We start from the raw sequence: 19,081 nt of genomic DNA, 5'->3' as shown, positions 1-19,081 counted from the left end.
CACAGGCATTTGGTCCACAAAACAGCTGAATTTCAGTGCAGCTCTGCCCTCCAAGCGTCTGGGACAGCACGGAGAGAGATTTTCTTCTGACAGGTTATACATTTGGGGCCTTTGCATTTGGAGAAAAAAAAAACCTAAGTTTTAAGTAATGCCTTTCTTTACAAAAAGATTTACTTTTCCCCTTTAATGAAAACTATGTAAACATAGCAGCCTTCTGGGAAACAGAGGTGTGTCAGCTGGGGAAGTGAATGCCATTGGGGAACATTTAAACTTTGTTATGGCTGAATGGAAAATGTCCACAAACAGTAGAATATTTGAGTTCTTCTTTCTCAACCCAAGTCAATTTGTTGGAGCAAGTATTGTGACCTCTGGCAACTGGATAAAATATTCTTTCTTATTTTAAACGCACTATCTACTCACTGAAAGAGGAAAAACTAGGTCCCGTTATCTAGGACCAAGACCAAGTAATAACATGTCAATGTATAGATATAGATATAATGATGTATGCATGTGCGTGTGCGTGAGTGTGGTGTGTGTGTGAGTGTGGTGTGTGTGAGTGCTCTAGACAAGTGTGTGGTTAGTCCTTCTTTAAGCCTTTGCTTCCCAAGCAAACTGTCACTTGCATTCCTGCAGTCACATAACTCAACGACATGGCGTACCTCACATAGCACGAAAGATGCTCTTTGGAGACAAATTAAAAAAAAAATGACTCTTTCTAAGCAAGAAGAGCATTATGTCTATGTCTTTGTACAGAACCATGTCTTCCTTTTATATGGGCAGCCAGTTTGTTTCCATAAAGTTAACTTCACTCTCCAGTGTTTTGGTAACAAGAAGGTGTTACACAAGCAAGCTTTCACTAACATTTCCCCCAATGCTCCTCTAATGGGGAGTAGAAACACTTGGAGCCCAAAGTGGTGGTTTTAAGAATGGTTTTTTCCTCCACTTGAAGGTGAACATGAACGAATAGCTTCATGATTTTCAAGCCTGATGCAACAGATTCATTGTCTCACTTTGACTGGATCAAATGTTTCACTTCCTGCCGTTTGTTTCTCGCTTTCCTACAGCTTTCCCATGAAAGATTTAGAAAAGGGCAGGTAAATAAGAGAAATTAAGTGCACGAGTCAGGCACACTGCTTCAGAGAAAGACGGTAATGGCCTGGACACTCTGTCTATGAACAGTGTCATCAAATAAGAAATTTAAGGTAAACTGTCTCTGAGTGTTGTCATTTCCAGAACTGGGAGGTAACTGCACAGAGCCCCATTTTTCTGCTGTTAGTGGCTTTCCATCAAATGTGTAACTTGTGCCATGGCCGCTCTAACATTCCATTCCTTCAAAATATTATTCCTTAATATAAGCCTCTAACATTTAAAAACATATTTTAAAATTGAGAATTGATCCGAAAGGCTCCCCCCAATAACTACTTTTCAATAAGAATTATTTGATGGTTTTCTCTGGTAGAACAAACCAAGAGCTGGACTCCACAGAAACTGCTATGTAAGAAATTTGTGTTGCATGTGCTTTTCCAAGAAAAGTGGAAAAAGAAGGAATTAAAATGGACTGGCAGGCATCTAATTGGCTTTGTCTTTGGATACTGTTTGACCGTCAACAATGATGTAAGACTTGGACAGAACGCTGCCTCTCTGTGCCATCGTTAAATTTCTTGTTTAACTTTGGTGTATACACTTCATTGTGCTTTGGGAAATAACACTAGAGGCCCATAAACTAATGCTTCGCAAAGCCTAAACAAAAAAGTGTTTTAAGCCTATATTAGAAAGACTTCCTTTTATGGTGTAAGTAGAAAATAAAGTCATTTTTCTTCACCCAATTCCATTAGAAGAGGGAGGGGGAGAGGGAAAGGGAGAGGGAGAGGGAGAGGGGGAGAGGGAGAGAGAGAGAGAGAGAGAGAGAGAGAGAGAGAGAGAGAGAGAGAGAGAGAGAGAGAGAGAGAACAAAACTGAAAATCACAAAGAAAAGGCTTGGAGCTTACGCACTGCTATTTGGAAGCCCTGCTGGGAATTACAAATGCACAAATGCTTTCAGAGGAGTTGATCGCATTGTAGGACATTCACCGTCCACATTTATTTATTACCTGAAAGCGGATGAAACAAAAAATGGAGGTGGATATTTTTCCCTAATCAAGCCACCCTAGTGCGTTAATGAGTTATTATAAGTGTAATGCTATTTACCAAGATTTTAAAGACATTTCATAATTTGTTCTATAAAACCAACTAGGTTCCACAAAGCTTGAACGGCTTGTCTTCTCCTGACTGATTCACCCTGTAATTAGCATGGACAATTTATAATCCGTCAAAGCTGAATTGGGCAATTAGCCTCAGCATCTTTTATACCAAAAGGAGTTACGAAGGCTCAAACCGCCATTGCTTACAATTATTTCCAGCACACTCTTCTTGAGTCATGGTAATGGTTAGTCAAAACGGCCATCACAAAATACAGCCGATTCGTTATAAAGTCGGCTAACATCCCAGGCTGTATGACTATGTAAATGTTTGCACTCATATTGTCTTAGTCAGGGTTTCTATTCCTGCACAAACATCAGGACCAAGAAGCAAGTTGGGAAGGAAAGGGTTTATCCAGCTTACACTTCCACATTGCTGTTCATCACCAAAGGAAGTCAGGACTGGAGCTCAAGCAGGTCAGGAAGCAGGAGCTGATGCAGAGACCATGCAGGGATGTTACTTACTGGCTTGCTTCCCCTGGCTTGCTCAGCTTGCTCTCTTATAGAACCCAAGACCACCAGCCCAGGGACGGCACCACTCACAATGGGCTGGGTCCTCCCCCTTGATCACTCGTTGCGAAAATGCCTTAAAGCTGGGTCTCATGGAGGCATTTCCTCAAGGGAGGCTCTGTTTCTGTGATAACTCCAGCTGTGTCAAGTTGACACACAAAACCAGCCAGTACACATATGTTTACATGGTATGAGATTCAGTACTGGGGCATTTCTAAAACTATAGTTGATGGTTTCAATATTCTTGCTACCTAGTGTCCAGGAGAATGATGTCATCCAGCCAAGCCTCAGCATTGATCCCTTCTTGTAGAGGAAAAAATATTAGATGAACAAGGTATTAATTAGTCTAACACCGCTACACAGTCGTGGCCAACGTTGTATTCAGAATCAAGGGACTGTTAACACGTGTGTCCTGGGTTGAGGAGACAAACCCTGTTCTCCGCAGCGTGGCAGAGTCTCTGGTGGCACGACATCGGGAGCAGGTGGAGAAATGACTCGTTAGTCGGTAGTTGAAGCTGTGCTCCATTCGCACTGTCACGACTACTTTTAACGAGGGCTGCCAGCCTCTATGGGGAAACGTTTCAGTTATGCCTTACTTCCAATCTGGGCGTCACACTCAGTGTACACTCACAAAAGACGTGAAAAGTATAAAGGTCGATGAAGCCGTTTCTGCCAAAGAGAAACGTTTGCACACAGCGCAGTCTCCTGTGTGTTTTAACGTCCCTACTAGTTTCCTCTGGTGCTTTTAAGGCAAAAAACTAACAGCTTTGAAACTTATCCAAGTATTCAAAACCAGAAAACGTGGTTCCTACACTTGGTTGGGGTATGCAGGCACGTTTCAAACCCAAGGCTAGATACTCCGCTGTGCCTCCTGTTACTCAGGCAACGGAGTAAGCATCTATTTTTAACACACACACACACACACACACACACACACACACACACACACACACACACAGCTTTAGATTTATTTGTTTTCCAAGAAAGAGACGACCATGAAGAGTTCCTAAGTACACGTGCGGCATCATCGCAATAAAGAAGAAGGACTTCTGTGTGTGGTGTTCCTGCTTTTAAAGGCCTTTCTATTCTCCTTACGTTCTGAAAGTACATCCATACTCAAATTAACCACTTGGGTTTTGTCGCTTCAAGTATTTTTAAAAACAAAATAAATGTCTGCCCAGATCAGTCGAAATGATACACTATAGTAATTCACAAATGATCGTTCCCTTACTGATGTTTATCCTCTTGCTTCTTAAAATGGAGGGAAATTCATGAAGGTGTGGTGGCAGCAAGTTTGCCTGAAATGTGCTGGAGTCTGGGTTCGTTCCCAAGTATCACAAAAGCAAAAAGGTATTTATGGAGAAGAAAGCACACGTAGCTGCAGCTAGAGAGAATATTAAGTCTGGTAATTTATTCTAAACTAGACAAAAAAAAAAAACTCACTTCTAATACACTGTTTTTGGAGTTTTATAAAAGAAGCAGATGAAGCCAAAGGAGAAAGCCAGACAATGTTTGAATTTTGGTATCAAATGAGGTGCAGTCTATGGCATTTCTGCAGTCTGACATTTAAAAGAGGGACGTAGCACATGTAGATTTCAGAGACATGATACTCGGACGCTAATTCCTCCCCTAACCTTTTTGCTAATCCTGTAGCAGGTAACGATGCCTTAATTAACAACAGCGTTGCTGACAGTTTTGTTCATTAACAGCTTTGTTGTGCGCTCTCTGTGGCTCTGTGTATTTTGTCTGCCATGTACAGGAATTCAAACCCATTGGTACCGCGCACAACAGAAGGGCCCAGCCTTTCGTAGCAGCAGCAAACATTGATGACAAAAGACAGGTAGTGAGCGCTTCCTATAACTCACCAATTGGGCTCTATTCAACTAGCAATATCCGAGACGCGCTACACGGACAGCTGCGGGGTCTCATCCCCAGTTCACCGCAAAAGTAAGTACTGACGTTCAGTTCCGGGTCAGCGTTCTTCACCGTGCGCTTTCTTTGCCAAGGTCCGGCTGTTGCCCTTTTCTCCTTTTTCTTGAAGGTACTATCAAAATTTTGTTTTTAAGGAAAAGCATCTCAAACTTGGCTCAAACTGCTCTGAAGCCTTGTCAGCCAGTTCCCAAATGTATAGTGGCTGTGTGGATTTAAAAAAAATAAAAGAGATCTCTGGTCTCATCATCACTCTCCTTTGTCATGTCAGTATTTGGTGGTAAATGATTCCCTCTGCACAATTCTCACGCATTTCCTTTTTTACCCTCAGAAGACTGAGCCTCCACTGAGAGATTTTTCTTCAACCCTTTGTTTTTACAGGATGTGAACTACTTTGAACACAAGCACAATATTCGGCCCAAACCTTTCATAATTCCAGGCCGAACCAGGTCATAAATTCTGAGATTGTGAAATTTGAAGTGCATGTTGCTTTAATGAGTTCTTACTAATCACCAGGGAAAGTAACTTCTAGGTGTCTAGAGTGACTTTTAATTGTGAAGCTTATTTCAAAAGCAAAAAGAAACAACTCACTTAGCAGCAGTTGCCAAATAACATCCATTCCTGAGGGTAAATATTGACTAGATGGCAGGGCTATGAAATTTTATGCGATCACAATGTGTATTTATAACCAGTGCCCCAGAAGCTCTGGCGATCCCATCCAGAACACAGTGACCTTTGAGTCAGGCAGATGTACTCTGCCCCACATCAGGAAAGCCCAGCCTGCAGGGACAAAAATGGAAACCAGCTCCAGGTAGTAGCAAGAGGAAGCCCTTATACAAGAATAACTGTTCATACTCCGGATCCTTCCAATGAGACAAAGACTCCTTGAGAAAGAGACTTTTCTATCCAGCCAAGGAGGGAAGTCAGTTACTGAGTATTACGGCCTCTCGTGGGATACATTGTATAAACCATAATAACAGTAATGAGCAGGGTCTAAAGGCTTACCTGTCAATCAGAGAAGCGATTATGGCTACGCAGTCTTTCCTAGAATCTTGTCTGGAAATTGAACTTCAGTTGAAAGCAAATAGCAAGTTTGAGAAATTTCATTCTGACCTTCAGTTTGTTGTCCAAAGGAACCAGTTTTTCAGACTGGGTTGATCTGGTTAGAAACACCGCATAATGGTTCGCATCATGTACCCCAAACTGGGAGCCCACAGGCGAGCTCATTCCACAGGCGAGCATGATTTATTAAATACTCCCATTGCTTGATGGGCAGGGGGTGATTAAATGCTTATTGAAATGCTCTTTCCTGTTAAGTATTAACTGGTACATTTCACAATCACGAGATTGTGGGTGCTCAACTCCTCCTATGGCTATTAAAGCATTACTTAATATATGATTTTTTAAGTGGAGATCCTGCAATAAGCTACAGGAAGGGCCAGGAGATTGTCTCTCCAAACAAACAACACAACTTCCGTAATGTCAGACAGAGGAAGAAACAGGAATGGGGGGTCCTCACACCTAGAATTGAGCCTGGACCACCACAACCAACGCTCACCATACACGCACTGGGTAGAGGAATAAAATCCCAAGAGTCCCCAGTATTGTGAGACAGAGGGATTAGAAGCTGTTCTCTGTCTCCACCTTGCCAGGCCACACTATCCTCTCTGCTTTCTTGTTTCCATTCCTTTTCTCCATCTTTTCCCCCCAAATAACTACCCCACACCACTCCACCTGCAGCCATGTAGCACACTGCAGTCAAAGTCCAAAATGCTATTTCATTACCGAATAATAGGCAGCTAGCCCTATTGAATAAATATAGACCCCAGGACACATTTAATTGCACAGAACTTCAAAGAAGGTCACAGAGGCTTTCTTCTGTGTTCTCTTAGCTTGAATGTGGTGATCAGGACAAAGAGTTCACACGGGTGTCACTTGCAGGTACCTCTTATTGCACCAGAATGACAGGGATCTTCTAAAAATAGGTAAATAGCTAACTAGCAGGTCCCTGTATACAGAGCCTAAAGACTGGTGGAAAGGCCTCTCCCTTCAGCTTTTCTTCCTCTGTCCTCTCACTATTTGGTCTAGCCTCCCAACTTTTTGCTCTCTCCCAGAGATTTTTTTTCATCAACATAGAACTTGAGGCGACATTCCAGGCTGCCACTGCACTGTGAGCGAGCAGCGTGTTTAATCTGAAGTCAGACAGGTGTGCTGGGTTTATTTGTCGGTGCGCCTGCACCTGCTGTTCTGCCGTTAGCCCCGGCTTGTTTGATTACTCCATCACGGTTGAAGCCATTGAAAGCGCCAGCATTTTTATGTGGAAATATGTAACAATTTAAATTAAAGTGATGATTCAAACTACAGGCAAGATTTTTTTTTATTATAAACCTGAATGTAAAAATGAAATGTTTCTGGGTAGTTTTAAACTGGTTACAGCCAGAGGTACACCCTCCTCTCTGAAAGTCTGAACACAGTCCCAGGGACGTTCGTTGTCTGTGGAAGCTCACCTGGTTGTGAAGTAACTGAAAGTCACCTTCCCCTTTACAGGTGATCTTGCCACATGACCAAGACAGCCTCAGGAGATCGCATTAGCATCTGCATTCTGGATCACTAAGAATAAGTTCCTGAACTCGGGGCAATATTCCACTGGGTCTAGGGTCCCTGAGAACCATCTTGTTTAAATCACCAACACAGGAACACTTTAACATTGTCTTGGATATTTATAAAAGGTCATTCTTGCTGCTGTTAGTCATTTCCTCCATTTAGTAGACACGGGGTCCCTAATTCAAATGATGAAGGGAGGAGAAATAGAGACATAATCTTGGACAAATTAAGACCATATACACATACTATCTGTATACAGTCCCTAATAACAGAAAGGGATTACTAATTACATACCAAAATAAAGCCTATCCCTGAGTTTGCATTGATAATAGTTCATCCAGAATCTAGCATCCTGCACAAGACACAGGAAGCCAGAGACATTCTAAATCTTTCCTGAATAGATCCATTATATTTGGCCCAAGTCCCTCAAGATTTAACCCACTGTCTCCAACTCCCTTTCCTCAAGTTCGTGAACCTCATTACGCTTATGCCAAACCGTTTAATCCTGACCAAACTGCTGTACAAGAGAAAAGTTTCTTCCTTTCTTTTAGCAGTTAAACTTAATTTTGGGAAACAGTGCTGAGCCTAAAAAAAGGCCAGATGCTATTTTGGTACCTGACCTAACTAGTGGGCTGGTTGGATTTTAAACAGATTCTCAACAGGCAGGAGCTAAAGGGATGGTGTAAGAAGTTGGGTTATGTAACACAAAACCCTAAAAAAAAAATTAACTAACGACAATATTGTCTAAACTAACCAGCTGCAACATTGTCTTTAAAAACTCACTGTTCAGCATCTTTTTGGATTTGGTGTCTATGGGGGGCTCTGGTTAAAAACAGTAGTCCTTTAAAGGACATGTAGAGATGGGGTCCCATGTGTCACAGCTCAGACTGTTGACCTTAAGGCAATCACATCACATACATGTATCTGTTTCAAGTTCACTGCAACACTAACAGGCAATCATAACAGAAGTCTACATGAATGTCAACACCTCTTTTTGCTTTCTTCTAAATGGCTGTGCATTTTCGAAGACTTTTAATACTAAATCCCAGTTTCTCATAACGTGCATCTCTGTGTGGATTTACTATGCTCAGAGAGGGCTAAGGATGTAGCACGGTGACAGATTGATTACTTAGCATGCATGAGGCCCTAGGTTCAATTCCCAGTGCCAAATTAATTAATTAATTAACAAAATGCATGTCAGTTGTGCCTGATCTCCATTTCAGTTTCATAAAGAGTACAAAATCTCCCTAGTTCTTCACTAGGGTGACCAACCTCTGTAACGTTACTCAAGTCTCTAAACCTTGTCCTTAAAGGGAAATAAAAAAAATATGCATGGAAATATATGCATGGGACCAAAATCTTGCATGAGACACCTGTGTACAAAGGAAACCAACGTTAGCCTTGAGTCGAATCCAAATGACGTGAGGTGAACTATTTGTTCTGTAATAATCAAGGGCAAGGTGATACGCATTCGTTGACTGTTTCTAGCTCTTGTGGTAAGTTACAGAACAGTTTTTAAAGTATGTTCTTAACAAAATACGTGAACAAAAAATAATATATTGAAATAGTAACAGTAAAACATTGATAAAATATCTCTAAAATATCTTTCTTTAGCCTTACCCATAGGTAATTACTGAGCATTCAAAGCTTGACTCTGTGACTGAAACATGCTTATTGTGACAGTCTAGCCTAAGTCTTCATGCCACATAGTGGTACTATTTGTGAAACAGCAGTCACTAATACTTTAATTATAAAATTCAGAGTCATAAAAGGATTTCCAGCTAATCTCCCTCTACCATTTACCTGCGATATTGTCAGAAACTAAATTATTTGGCCTACTTTAAAAAAAAAATGAGGACAGGCATTTGTTACGTACAACTTTATGTATAAGTCTTCTACATGTTAACCTTCAACTTGACAGAATCGAGCCAACAGATGCAGTATCGCCTGAAGCTTTTAATTTTGTTCGATTTTTTTTTGCATGTACATTTTACATAGTCCCTTTTAGAAACCCCTTTCTCGCCTGTGTTTTAGATTGATGTGATCACCTCTTGTGTCCCCACTTCCTTCTAACTTCTCTGTACCCGTTTTCTGTGTTCTTCCGGTTCTCTGCGTCACCTTTGCGTAACGTGGTCATTAACACAGTGGCTGCAGCACTCCTTCCGGTATTGACTGTGGCAGTGGACGTAGCACCCCTTCTTCCGTCAGTACCGTTAGTACGATCTGCCCAGGTGACTTGAAAGTTGCTGCTAAGATGGCCCCTAACATTCCTTTGGAAATGGAACTTCCGGGCGTGAAGATTGTACATGCTCAGTTTAACACTCCTATGCAGTTGTACTCAGATGACAATATTATGGAAACACTTCAGGGTCAGGTTTCCACAGCTCTAGGGGAGACACCCTCCATGAGGTAATATGAGTCTTTTTGAACTGTGAGCATATTGACTAAACACATGGCTGATGTCCACTTTAATGGCAACTCTTAACATTGTCTTGGTGGAGAGAATGCTATGCAAAAGCTTTAAGGGGGGTGGGATGTCTTGCAAACATTTAAGCGTGGTTAAACATGAATGATAGGACAGATAGAAATAAAAATCAAATCACATAAAGATCAAATGGATGTCGTTTGAGAGCTGCAGTACTCATTTTAAGTGCCTGATTTAATATTCTCAGAAGTGGCTTAGGATCTTATATCCTCTGTCTTTTGTAGATGAAGAAATGGGAGGGGACATGTCCAAACACTGTTATGAGATGATCCTTTCTAATTTTTTTAATGGGAATGTGTGGAGAGGAATCGTTTTTGCTGTTTTAAATGTTTGCATCTCTTTACGTTTTTATAAGCAAAGGCTTTCAGTTGTTAGTGAAAATATTCAATTCCTGTTAGTCTTTGACCAGTTTCTTCTTTGTTATTAATGTCTGTTCCAAGTACCTTTGCCCCAGAGCTTCTCCAATTTAAAAGATTTATTATGAAATAAAATCCCATTGCTTCTTTTAATATTGCAAAATAACTTTTTATAAATTATTGTGACACTTAAGAATGTTATGTACAATGTCTCAAAGTTGCCTCAGGGGGTCCTACAGTGAGTTAATCCCAAAGCCATTTTGCAAAAGATATATATATATATATTATATATATATATTTCAAATATAATATAGGTGATTAAAATATGCACAGATAAATTTCTAGGTAATATAGTAAAATAACAAAGTATTTAGTGCCTGACAAGTAGAATTATATCTTTGTTTATTATTAATATATTTACTAAAAGCATAGTAGATAAAAGTGCTTTCATTATTATCAATGGGACTCTTTTATAAATTGCATAATCGGTTTAACAAACACATTGATGAGTTATGGCAGTCTGTGGTTTGAAACACTGTTGGGTGAATTTCATCAGCATACAAGTTTTATGGAACTTGGTTTCAAAAATAGAAATATTTAAACTTCTATGAGTAAGAATAACCGAAATGAGTCCCCTCCTACTCTACTGGGTCTGCTGCCTTTTGGCTGGAGGGAAAACAGGCAGTTTTGTTCACATCTGTATATACAGCCATCAGACATAAGTCTTGTCTTTGAAAATTACCATGTCCTGGCAGTAGTCACCAAGGTAAATTCAAATTAAATCTCTTATCCAAGAGATTCACTTGCTTGAGAGCAAGCCCTGCTCAGCCCTTGCCGTAAACAGAGGAGGACGTTTGTTGTCATTTGCCTCATGGGGCTCCTGATGATGCGTCACCAGCTACGTTTGTGTTTCAGCGAACCCACAGCCTCAGTTCCCCCTCAGTCGGATGTGTACCGAATGCTGCACGACAATCGGGATGAACCAGCTGCTCCTCGCCAGTCAGGCTCCTTCCGGGTCCTGCAGGAGCTGGTGAACGACGGGTCTGGTGAGCCATGAGTATCTACGGACATATCTGCATTGGATGGGTGGGGAGGGAGAACTGAGCGACCGGAAGTGATGCATGTCTGAATACTGACTGATTTTAGTCAGTGATAAAGTGGGTCTTCCGCTCAGAAGGATTTAGGGAAAGAACTTTCTGGACATTTCTAAGTATTCATGAAATGAATCCACAACCAAGTTCTATCCATAGTAGTCGAGGGCCAGTGTAGTTTATTAACCAAAGATTTAGTTTTCAACAGATACTATAAAATTTCTCAGCCTCTCCTCCCTGACTCCTTAGAGTATTATCAACCTTGGGGGTGGGGGCATGAAATGAAACTGTGCGCCAAAGTACCTTGCATATAGTTTTACCAAGTTCTCACAGCAACTCGGGAAGACTAAAACTATTATTTGCCCCATTTGATGAAAGAGAAACAGAGGCATAAGAAAAGTGAACTTAGAAGGTCACACAGGCAGTACAATGGAGAGCTGACCTCTCACCGGTGCACTTCTGTTCTCTGGCTTCTACTTCAGCTCATGCTCTTTGTCCCCCTAAAGATATATACTGCCCTTTAAGAGTCTCACAAAAGGTCAAAGTGCCTCATTAAGATGGGCTGGTGAGGTCCTAGAAATAATAGCAAGCTGTGTGCATCACTGGCATGGATGTGAATGGCGTCCACCACTCTGGAAGGCAGAGTAGCTGCCTCTTACAAAGTTCATTAAGAAAGGACCCAGCTGTTCAGCACCCACATGAAGGCCAAGCTGCCATCTGGCACCTATGAATGGGGAGGCCTAGGTCCAGCCCAAGATTGTTCTTTGGTTGGTGGTTCAGACTCTGAGACTCTAAGGGTCTGGGTTAGTGGACTCTGCCAGTCTTCCTGTGGAGTTCTTATCCCTGTGCAATCCTTCCTCCTACTCTTCCATAAGAGTCCCCACGCTCCATTCAACTAGAATGGGGGCTACCCTAAAAGCTGTTGCCTGTACATGGGATACATTCCACTAGCTGGGCTGCCTTGCCTGGCCTCTGTGGGGAGCAAGAGACTAGCATCTCAGAGGTTCGAAGTGCCAGGGTGGGAGGGATACCCAGGGGCCCCACCCACTCAGAAGAGAAGGGAGAGGGAGGGGGAAGGATTGTGGAAGGGGTTGACCAGGAGGGGGACAGTGAGTGGGCTATAAAGTGAATAAGTAATAAACAAACAAACAAACAAGAAATCAATGTTCTTAGGTAAACAAGGGAGATGCATTTAGGTCCATCCTCTCCAATGGAGGATTCTTTTAAAATAAAAGGCAGGCATCCTTCCCAGGCAGGGAAAAGAAATGACTCAGCAATTCTGTGCCTAGACAGACATCTCAAAGCTGAAACACACTTACACTGAAAACGCACTGTACAAGCTGAAAAGAAATCCACACTTGTACAGTGGTATTCCTGTTATTAACAAGGACTAAAGGTGTGGAAACACTCAAACACCCATTGAGACGCCAATGGATATACAAAGTCTGATAACGTACCTGGGGAAGAATGCTATTCCACCTTTAAAAGGCAGGAGACTCGGAGCCATACAAGAACAGGGGTGAACCTTGAAAGCATTACGCTAGGTGACAGAAACGGGGCATGAAACAAAGATCAGGTTGGCTCTGTTTGTATGAGATATCTGGGACAGACAAATGTGTACAAAAGTGAAGAAGAGGTTTCCAGGGACTGAAAAGAAAGAAAAGCACACATCCTGCTTGGTGGTTACGGGGTCCCCGGTCCCCGGTTCTGCTCTGTGGATGGTAAACGGTGGTAGATAGACAATGTTTCTGATTTTGCAGCAGGCGAGCTGCGTTCTCAAGTCATTGGAATGGTAAGCATTATGTATATATTTTATTTCCAAAAGACATGAATATTTATTTCCAAATAGCCATGTGTGGTGACACACCCCTTTAGTCCCAGCACTGGAGAGGCAGAGTCAAGAGGAACTCTTAAGTTAGAGGCCAGCCTGGTCTACAAAAATGTTCCAGGACAGCCAGAGCTACACACACACACACACACACACAAAGTAAAAAAAAAAAAAAAAAAAAAAAAAAAAAACCAAACCCTGTCCAAAAAAATCCTATAAAAGATGCCTAACCCTTTTAGCATCTTGCAACGGTTCCCAACAGCTTTGTACGTACTTTCATTTTAAAGGGACCTGTTTCAGAACCAAGTCTCTTTTACACCAATGGGCCCTGCTCCCTTTGAAACCACAGTGCAGACGCGGCTGAAGAATTCCTTGGGCTAAAGTGCTCACTTTAAAATAGACTCCAAGTACAAACTGGAGCCAGCTGTCCCCACCATAAATGGAAACACTTTGTTTTTCAGATGACCGTCCTGCTGGAACTCGAAGTGTGAGGGCTCCGGTTACTAAAGTCCATGGCGGGGCTGGCGGTGCCCAGAGGATGCCACTCTGTGACAAGTGTGGCAGTGGTATTGTGTACGTCTCGCTTTTAACTGACTCGGGTTCACTCTGTGTCTTGCTGGCAGCTGTACTTTTAAGACTTTTTATAGCAAAGGCAATGTTGGAAAAGTTAAATTTCTATTCATTAACTTAAAATAGAACATTTGTAATACTCCAGTATATTTGGCCAAACATGCCTTAGTCATAACTCCAAATTGGCATAGGATTTAAGTCAGCAGTCCGTATCTTTAGAAATATTTGTGTGAGATAAAAACAAAAACAAAACAAACATGTATATGAAAACAATTTATAAGAATCAAGATTTCCATTTTAAAAGTTAATTTCATTAATATGTAATCTCCAGATACTTTTCTATATAGAAGAAAAACAAATGCAGGGACCATTAGATTGTGAATTAAAATGCATTTTTGTGACCAGCAGTTTTAATTATACAAATATCAAGATAGAAAAGTTTAAAATTCAGTCAGCCTCCGTTATCAAGAAACTCCATGTGTATGTAAACAGCCACCTTCGCTAATTCAGATTTTCCAAGGGAGTCCTATCATTCTTAAATGGGTCTTATGTGGACATTTCTCCCACACTTTCATCCTCTTCTCTCATCAGAAGGAGAGACAAAATTTGCCCAGTTACCTAAGAGAGCGGTGGGAGAAGAGGATCCTGCTTAGACCCAAGGGAACAGAGAGGGGACAGAAAGAAAGGGGGTGGCTTAGCAACACATCTGAAAATGTACAACTCACAGTGTCACCAAAAATAATTATTGTTCCTAAAAAACAGTAAATTTTGTCCTTGGTTAAGGTTAGTCCACGCACTGGGTGTGCCATCCCTACTGGGTAGAGTAAATGCTGGACCGGAAGAATAGGAAGCCAACAGCGGAACTTCACAGCTTGGCTCAGTCACCACTACCCCTTTATGGGGTTCGACTTCCCTATGCCATGGTTCCCACTTTAAAGAAGCTGCGGCAGGAAGGCGGAGGGGATAGGGGTCTCGGTCTGAGGTTCTAAAGATTATTCACAGCTCACAAAGAAAGGTGATGGTGTGGTCGAGCTGTCACATACAAATCTTGTCACATATATTTGTGCAATGTGTGCTGTGGTCCCCTGACTGTGAAACCGGCCAGCTTACGGCAACATCTTCCCTCTTCTCTTTCTCTGATGTTTTCACCTGTCTTTATCCGTGTCTTCTCCCCACAGAGGTGCTGTGGTCAAGGCCCGGGATAAGTACCGGCACCCCGAGTGCTTTGTGTGTGCTGACTGTAACCTCAACCTCAAGCAGAAAGGTTACTTCTTCGTGGAGGGGGAGCTGTATTGTGAGATGCACGCAAGAGCCCGCACGAGGCCCCCAGAAGGCTACGACACCGTCACTCTGTACCCCAAAGCTTAAATTCTTTACAGAAGAGAACACTCATTCACGCATGCGCACACACTAACACCGGCGGATGATAAGGAGGACTTCAAGCAGGAGGAGTGCGAACAGTCACCTCCCAATCAAAAGCCGAGGCTTTTAGACATTTATCTTACTGTGTAGTGAGGGAAAGACATGGGGAGGCAAAGGCCTGCCTACTGACAAAAGTATTATCTATGGGTTGTAATTCTTTATCTTTGGGGACAGCAATGGTGACATTTAAAGCAATAACGTTGTAATACCATGCTCTACGGTTTCCATCTGTTACACGCCCATCCGATGCGTGAACACCTGGATATGTAGGGGAGTCCACTTGTCTTTCCTTCCAAGTTGCTTTTGGTAATTGTAGTAAGTGACGCCAAATTACAGCTTTGTACTCGAACAAAATCTGCAGGTGTCTGTGTCTGTTATTCCTAAAGCACTTGTCAGGAAGGCGTTTCCCGGATTGCTCTATTCTACATGCAAACAATGGCACCACTGGATAACGCGAGCAAAATAAATACACGGAGCATGTTTTTGTAATGCACAGTGGCGTGGTGATCAACAGACTCAGTAAGGGGACTCCTTCCTTTCTTAGTGTGTACATTAACAAATATTTTAAGAAATCTGTGTCCTCTTTAGTTTCTATAGCTCAGTCTTTCGTGTATATGGTAAGGGTTGGATGCGTGCGTGGGTGCGTGCGTGCGTGCGTGGGTGGGTGCGTGCGTGCGTGCGTGGGAGAGTGCGTGCATGGGTGAGTGCATGCGTGCGTGGGAGAGTGCGTGGGTGTGTGCGTGAGTGCGTGGGTGTGTGCGTGCATGGGTGTGTGCATGTATGTAGTATGACCATGTTTGTGGAAGCCAGAAATCAACCTTCATGCCATTCTGCAGGAGCCATCGTCCTCGGATTTTGAGATAAGACTCAGGGCTTGCTGTTTGGGCTGGAGGGTCGGCAATCCCAGAGATCCGCCCTTTTCTACATCCCCAGGTGACAGCCCAAGCCACATGAGCACCTCTGCCTTTTGACAGGAGTGCTGAGGCTCAGACTCTGACTGGCCCTCACACTTGGTAGGCAAGGGCTTTGTTGACTGAGGTACTTCCTGGAATTCCTGGTTGTTTCTTATGAGCCCTAAATCTCTGCTGACCCAAGGGGTACTGAAATCTTCTAGTTTAAGGTAACTCAGTATCTTTCCCATTATACATTTATTTTTGCTTTGGCTTCAGCTCTTTTTTTTTTTTTTTTTTTTTTTTTTTTTTTTTTTGGAGCTGGGGACCGAACCCAGGGCCTTGCACTTCCTAGGCAAGTGCTCTACCACTGAGCTAAGGCTTCAGCTCTTTTTATTGCCTAGACTTATTGATCTTCTCGTACGCGCATGAGTGTTTTGCTCACAAGGATGTGTGTGCGCCACATGCACGCTGGTGCCTGCAGAGGTCAGAAGAAAGTAATGGGTTCCCTGGACCTGGAGTTGTGGAAGGTTGTGAGCCACTATGTAGGTGCTGGGAACTCCGGTCCTCTGCAGGAGTGGCAAGTGCTCTTAAGTAGTGAGCCATCTCTCTGACCCCCAGCATGGGCTTTTGATTGAAATGTTTATTTCACACAGCATTCAGTGAAATGGAAAGATCGAGGCCTGTCAGGGTCAAGGTCATTTTTTCCACTGACTCAGCAGCTTCCTCTTCCCCATCCCAAGAGGAGCCCTCTATGGGGAGATCCCCTAGAGAAGGCGGACACTGCTGGTCTACTGGGGCTTGCTGGCGCCCACTGCTGATCTCCATGTTTTTGCTGTGAACTTTGTCTTGGCACAGTTCAGGTCAGGCCTTAACCTTGACTCCTCTGTAACCTCAGAAACTCTTAGCTCAGTCTTGAGTACTGAATCTGGACATGAACTCTCTCTGACCCCTGGCCCAGAGAGTCTGCCACATAATTCCTGCTAGGACTCCTTCCCCTTTCCTGTCACATACGCTAGCCTCACAGCAACGCCCTTGACTTGTACCTCTCTTCTACCTGCTTTCCCGTGCCCCCTCCCAAGCCCCCTCCCCATGCTTCTATGAGGATGTTCCTCCTTCCTCCCACTCCCACCTCAACACCCTGGCATTCCCCTACACTGGGGCATCAAGCTTTCACAGCACCAATGGCCTCTCCTCCCATTGAGCCCCACAAGGTTCTGCTACATATGTGGTGGAGCCATGAGTCCCTCCATGTGTACTGTTTGGTTGGTAGTTTAGTCCCTGGGAGCTCTGGGGGTGGGGGGTCTGGGAAACAGTGAGCTGAGGTGATGCAGACGGCCTCAGACAGTCTGTCTGCCTTTCATGATAAACACAGCCATGTCTACCTGTCACAGCTAATACTTGCTACTTAGAACAGATATCTTTCTCCTATAGTGTTCAGGTTGAGACACCTAACTGATTGATTTCTCCAGCCAGTACCTGCCTGGCTCCCATAGGCATCTGAGATTGTAACCTCTGCAGTAAAACATGTTTGTTACTATAGCTATTAAAAATGCTAAGTTCTTATTGTGATCTGGGATGTGAATTGTGTAAAACTATTTTTTTTTTTTTTACTCAAAGGCTATTCTTAAGAATTTGTTCTAGAAAACAAAGTTTTGGAACTGGAAAATAAATGAGTGGTGATGGACTTAGAAAATATGAGAAACCGAGAAAATGGAAATAGAATGGAACTTATTTTCTAGACTCTTGAAAATCATGAGAATTGACAAGACCAGGCACTGCACGGCTGAGCCAGGGGGTTAGAAGTAGGGACACCAGAGGAGAGTAAGTGGAAGTATTTAAGAAGCACTAGAGGGTGGGGATGTGGCTCAGTCAGTCAGAGGAGTGCCTGCGTCCTCTACACAAAGCTGCAGGTTTGATCCTCCCTCAACATGAAATAACCCAAGTGTCGGAATGCACATCTGTAATTCTGCACTAGGCGTCAGAAGGTCACCCTGGGCTACATAACCCAGTTAGGACCAGACATACTGGATTGTTTCAACCAACAACAGAGAAGTACTCAATGCCTACATACTCTCCTTCTGACCCTACACTTACACTCACACCCCTCCAGTGGGTTGGTGAGCCTTACAGAGAAAGGGAGAGCAGAGTACTGTTGAACCAGAAAAGGAAGCACAAAGGACGATTGTAGACTTCAATGAAAATAGAGTAAATTAAGACTGAAAGGCTCATGAAGAAGCCTCAGACATTACTGTACCCTGGGTTTTGGATGTTAGGCAGTATTTTCCAAGCTGGGCATGGGGACATATGCCTGTAATCCCAGGATATAAGACTGAGACAGAAAGATGGGGCTAGCCTGGGCTACACAATGAGCCTCATTTAATCAGCCAGTCAATAAGCAAACAAAGAAATGATGGAGACTTCCTTTAAATTATAGTTCACATATTTAAAATACAGTAAGTAGTGAATTGCTCACACCCAAGTTTAAAAGGGGGCTTATTATAATAAAAGATAACAGTGTGTAAAATCTGAAACTTCAGAGAGCTATGACTATAATCAGATAATTTAGGTTATATGATTAAGGCTTGTGAGGCACGCCCTAAAACTGCACATTCTTTCTGTAGAATCAATACTAGTCTTGAAACAACCCAAAGCTTTTAATATATAAAAGAATGAACTAGAATTTAGATAGAGAAATGAATGTCATCCAAAAATTATTTTAAAAGGTATAAGACATAAAAATATCAATGATAGAAATGAAAGAGTTAAAAGCATTTTCTTGAATACTTTATTTTTATGTGTATGTAATTTCCTGCATGTACATCAGTGTGCCAGGAATACAGAGTACCTATGGCGGCCAGAAAAGGGGTTTCCTAAAACTAGTTACAGATGGTGAATCACCATGTGACTCCCAGAGATCAACCTGTGTCCTCTAGAAGAGCAGCTACTACTCTTAAACACTCAGCATCTCTCCAGCCCCAAGAATTTTTTTAAAGCAGACAAATGAGAAAGAAATATTCTACTTATATAGCATTTTGTCCATTTGTAACAAATTCACACCGGAAGTTCTATATAGAAGAAACTCATGCTGTTAACAAAAATTAACCTGAGTTCCCAGGACTAAACCACTACCCAAAGAGTTCACATGGACAGAGCCAT

General features: G+C 42.6%; 1 protein-coding gene across 2 annotated transcripts in view; it reads left to right on the top strand.

Moving 5' to 3' along the window:
- Pdlim3 (PDZ and LIM domain 3) overlaps positions 1-15,386 on the top strand; it is a 31,263-nt gene extending 15,877 nt beyond the window's left edge. Inside the window, exons 4-8 of one of the 2 annotated variants that reach the window (XM_032919249.1) lie at positions 5,058-5,125; positions 9,426-9,689; positions 11,037-11,167; positions 13,502-13,613; positions 14,789-15,386. In XM_032919249.1, the coding sequence (XP_032775140.1) occupies positions 5,058-5,125; positions 9,426-9,689; positions 11,037-11,167; positions 13,502-13,613; positions 14,789-14,978 (765 nt within the window). In that variant the 3' untranslated portion in view covers positions 14,979-15,386. Of the gene's footprint in view, positions 1-4,506; positions 4,695-5,057; positions 5,126-9,425; positions 9,690-11,036; positions 11,168-13,501; positions 13,614-14,788 lie in introns of both variants that reach the window. The other variant, XM_032919250.1, reaches the window with a different exon arrangement.
- The last annotated feature ends 3,695 nt before the right edge of the window (positions 15,387-19,081 follow it).

The sequence above is a fragment of the Rattus rattus genome, chromosome 13, assembly GCF_011064425.1.
Source record: "Rattus rattus isolate New Zealand chromosome 13, Rrattus_CSIRO_v1, whole genome shotgun sequence".
Taxonomy (NCBI): Eukaryota; Metazoa; Chordata; class Mammalia; order Rodentia; family Muridae; genus Rattus; species Rattus rattus.
The sequence above is the reverse complement of the archived record's forward strand: the minus strand, read 5'-3'. Positions and strand labels throughout refer to the sequence as shown.